Source organism: Otolemur garnettii, unplaced genomic scaffold, assembly GCF_000181295.1.
Source record: "Otolemur garnettii isolate 467f Iridium unplaced genomic scaffold, OtoGar3 scaffold00233, whole genome shotgun sequence".
In the NCBI taxonomy this organism is placed as follows: domain Eukaryota; kingdom Metazoa; phylum Chordata; class Mammalia; order Primates; family Galagidae; genus Otolemur; species Otolemur garnettii.
In genome coordinates this window covers 1821493-1825020 of record NW_003852628.1, presented here as the reverse complement: position 1 = coordinate 1825020, position 3528 = coordinate 1821493, and the positions used below count along the sequence as shown (strand labels likewise).

Here is a 3528-nt window from a genome sequence, read left to right as displayed (position 1 = left end):
GCCCGGGCTGGATTTGAACCCTCCAGCTCTAGAGTATGTGGCTGGTGCCTTAGCCACTTGAACTACAGGCGCCAAGGCAAAATTACAAATTTATTACATGTGACTAATGAATACATGTGGTTAATATTCTCTCATTGTTTGAAAAAAAGGTCAAAATGAAAAACAGGGAGGCACCTGTGGCTCAGTGAGTAGGGTGCCGGCCCCATATACAGAGGGTGGCAGGTTCAAACCTGGCTCCAGCCAAACTGCAACAAAAAAATAGCCGGGGCTCGGCGCCTGTGGCTCAAGAAGCTAAGGTGCCAGACACATATACCTGAGTTAGTGGGTTCAAATCTAGCCCAGGCCCTCCAAAAGCAATAATGGCTGCAACCAAAAAACAGCCAGGCATTGTGGCCGGCGCCTATAGTCCCAGCTACTTGGGAGGTGGAGGCAGAAGAATTGCTTGAGCCCAGGAGCTGGAGGTTGCTGTGAGCTGTGATGCCACAGCACTCCACCCAGGGGGACAGCTTGAGGCTCTGCCTCAAAAAGGAAAAAAAAAATAGCTGGGCGTTGTGGCAGGCACCTGTAGTCCGAGCTACTTGGGAGGCTGAGGCAAGAGAATCACCTAAGCCCAAAAGCTGGAGGTTGCTATGAGCTATGACGCCATAGCACTCTACTAAGGGTGGCAAAGTGAGACTCTGTCTCTAAAAAAAAGAAAAAGAAAAAGAAAGTAATTTTAAACACTAAACAATTACAGAAATCCTCAAAGATCATGATTGAGCTCAGGGAACCATCTCATTTTCTGGAAAAGTCAGTGTGGGTAGAAAAACCTGTCCCTGAACTTTTTTTTTTTTTGCAGACAGTCTCAATCTGTCGCCCCTGTTAGAGTACCCTGGTGTTAGAGCTCCCAGCAACTTCAAACTCTTGGGCTCAAGGGATTTTCTTGCCTCAGCCTCCCAAGCAGCTGGGAGGTGCCCGCCACAATGTCTGGCTAATTTTAGAGACAGGGTCTCTCTCTAGCTCAGGCTGGTCTCCAACTTGTGAGCTCAGGTGATGCACCTACCTCGGCCTCCCAAAGTGCTGGGATTACAGGTATAAGCTACCATGCCTGGTCTGAACTTTTTTTTTTTTTTTTTTAACTTAGCTGACTTTTGGCTGTGAGATCTAATCTCAGCCCTGCAGCTCAGAAGCCTCAGGTTAGTGTCACTGCCCAAGGCTGCTGGAATTTTGCTAGCCCTAAAGGTGAGAGTCTAAGTTCAGAAATGAGTTGAAGGTTTCCCGCAAAGGACCAAGAAAGTTCCTGAAGCAAGTTCTCTTGAAGACAAGAGGTCAGCAGAGGGGAGAGGATGGGTCAGAGGGGGCTAGGGCTGCTAGTAAGAGGTGGGGTTCTCTTCAGGCCCACCATTCCCTCATGGTTACCTGTGGGTCTCCCCTCAGTAGAGCAGGCCTCCCCTGAAAGCAGCAGTAGTAGGTAGATCTGATAGAAGAACCTTCTTCCAGTAGTTTCCAAAACTTGAAGACAGAGGACTCTTGACTGGACCCAGGAGTTCCCAGTATGCCAGAGAGGTATAAGCTCTTTGTTAATGAAGGGTCCTGGCCAATGGTCCCAGGTCCTGAAAGGCATGGCCAGGCTGTTTTGTAAGAAGGGTAGCCCTTGACTAGGACAGGCAGAGTCGCACAATCACACTGGAGTTGGTCACACGGGCTTCATAGTCGCCAGCCCAGAACCGCGTCTCCTCACCCCAGTGTTCGAAAGACACAAGGCGGACGCCCATCTTGATGTTGGAAAACACGTGGGTGACCTGCAGGTAGAGGAAGGGGTCAGCCCTACTGTTTCACTGCCTTCCCCTTAAAAGCCGAGGCTGGGGGAGGATGGTTGGAGGGAGGGTAATTGGTGGGACCACACCTATTTGTACATTTTATAAGGGTACAAATTAAATCTACTAAGTGTAGAATATAAATGTCTTAACACAATAACTAAGAAAATGCGGTGAAGGCTATGTTAACCAGTTTGATGGAAGTATTTTAAATTGTATAATACCCCAGCACATTGTACCCCATAATTGCATTAATGTACACACCTATGATTTAATTAAAAAAAAAAAAGCTGAGGCTGAGGGCAGATGGTGTCTTCCCAGGGTACCTGCAGCAACATCCCCCATTGTGTCACAGGATGTTCTGGAATCTCACCTCTCCTTCATCAAAAGCTGGAATCTAGGCCAGGTATGCTGGCTCACACCTATAATCCTAGCACTCTGGGAGGTCAGATCCCTTGAGCCCAGGAATTCAAGACCAGCCTGAGTAAGAGCAAGACTCCATCTCTACTAAAAATAGAAAAATTAGCTGGGTGTGGTAGTGGGTGCTTTGGGAGACTGAGGCAGGAGAATCGCTTGAGCCCAGGAGTTTGAGATTACCGCGAGCTAGGGTGATACCACACCCATCACTCTAGCCTGCTCAACACAGAGAGATGATGTCTCAAAAATAAATAAATAAGTAAATAAAAAGTAAACAAAAAAACTGTTATCTAATTCCCTTCACCTTGAATCTGCCACCCAGATTCACAAAAATGTGACAAAAATGATGCTAAGTGATTTTGTCAAGTGACTTCCAAGGCCAGTTCAGAGAAGTAATGTAGCTTCTGCCTATTTCTCCAGAATACTTATTCCTGAGCCACTATGTGAGCAATCTGACTGCTCTGAGGCTGCCATGCTCTGAGGAAGCCCAAAGCAGCTGAAGCCAGACAACCTATGAAAAAGCTCTCAGACTAAATTAAGAGACGCCTGGCTAGCCACCAGCTGGTAGGAACATACACACCATCATCACTGGGCTCTTCAAGTCCAGGCAGCACAGGAAAGCTACTACCTATATGTGAGACACTAGACCAGAATTGCCCAGCTGAGCCCTTCTCAAATTATTAACTCATATAAACCATGAGAGGTGAAAAAAATGACCACCATTGATTTGAAGCCACTATTTCCCCACCCTTCTGATAAGAGACTCACCCAAAGGCAGCTATTATTGTTCCACTGCTGGCTGGGATCCGGCACAGCAGAGAATGTATCTAGAACGGTCTGGTTGGCATCTAGAAGTTGGACAAGGAGTCGGTACACACAGGTACTCCCGTCTCGGGCTCTCTGCCTGTGGGAGAAGGGAAGACTTAAAGGCTGGACTTGCCAGCATCTCTGAGTGTTTGCCTGCCCTACATATGCAAATTTAGTTCCTCTAAAGCAGCAGTTCTCAACTTGTGGGTCAAGACTACCTTGTAACAGTGACAATGCATCCAGCATTAGGAAGGTTGAGAACCACTACTCTAAAGTGACCTATGGCTGGGTGTGGTAGCTCACACCTGTAATCCCAGCACTTTGGGAGGCCGAGGCAGGAGGATCACTTCAGGTCAGGAGTTCAAGACCAGCCTGGGTGATAGAGCATGACCCTGTCTCTAAACAAATAAATGGATAAATAATAACAAAAACAATAAAGAGGCTCGGCGCCTATAGCTCACCGGGCTAAGGTGCCAGCCACGTACACCTAAGGTGGTGGGTTCGAATC

General features: G+C 47.6%; 1 protein-coding gene across 1 annotated transcript in view; it reads right to left on the bottom strand.

Moving 5' to 3' along the window:
• Positions 1 to 1637: 1637 nt before the first annotated feature.
• The window catches only part of FBXO27 (F-box protein 27), a 4647-nt gene continuing 2756 nt past the window's right edge, over positions 1638 to 3528 (bottom strand). Inside the window, exons 4-5 of the mRNA XM_003802141.1 lie at positions 2982 to 3117; positions 1638 to 1781 (exon numbers count right to left, since the gene is read on the bottom strand). Coding sequence (XP_003802189.1) covers positions 1638 to 1781; positions 2982 to 3117 — 280 coding nt within the window. The remainder of the gene's footprint in view (positions 1782 to 2981; positions 3118 to 3528) is intronic.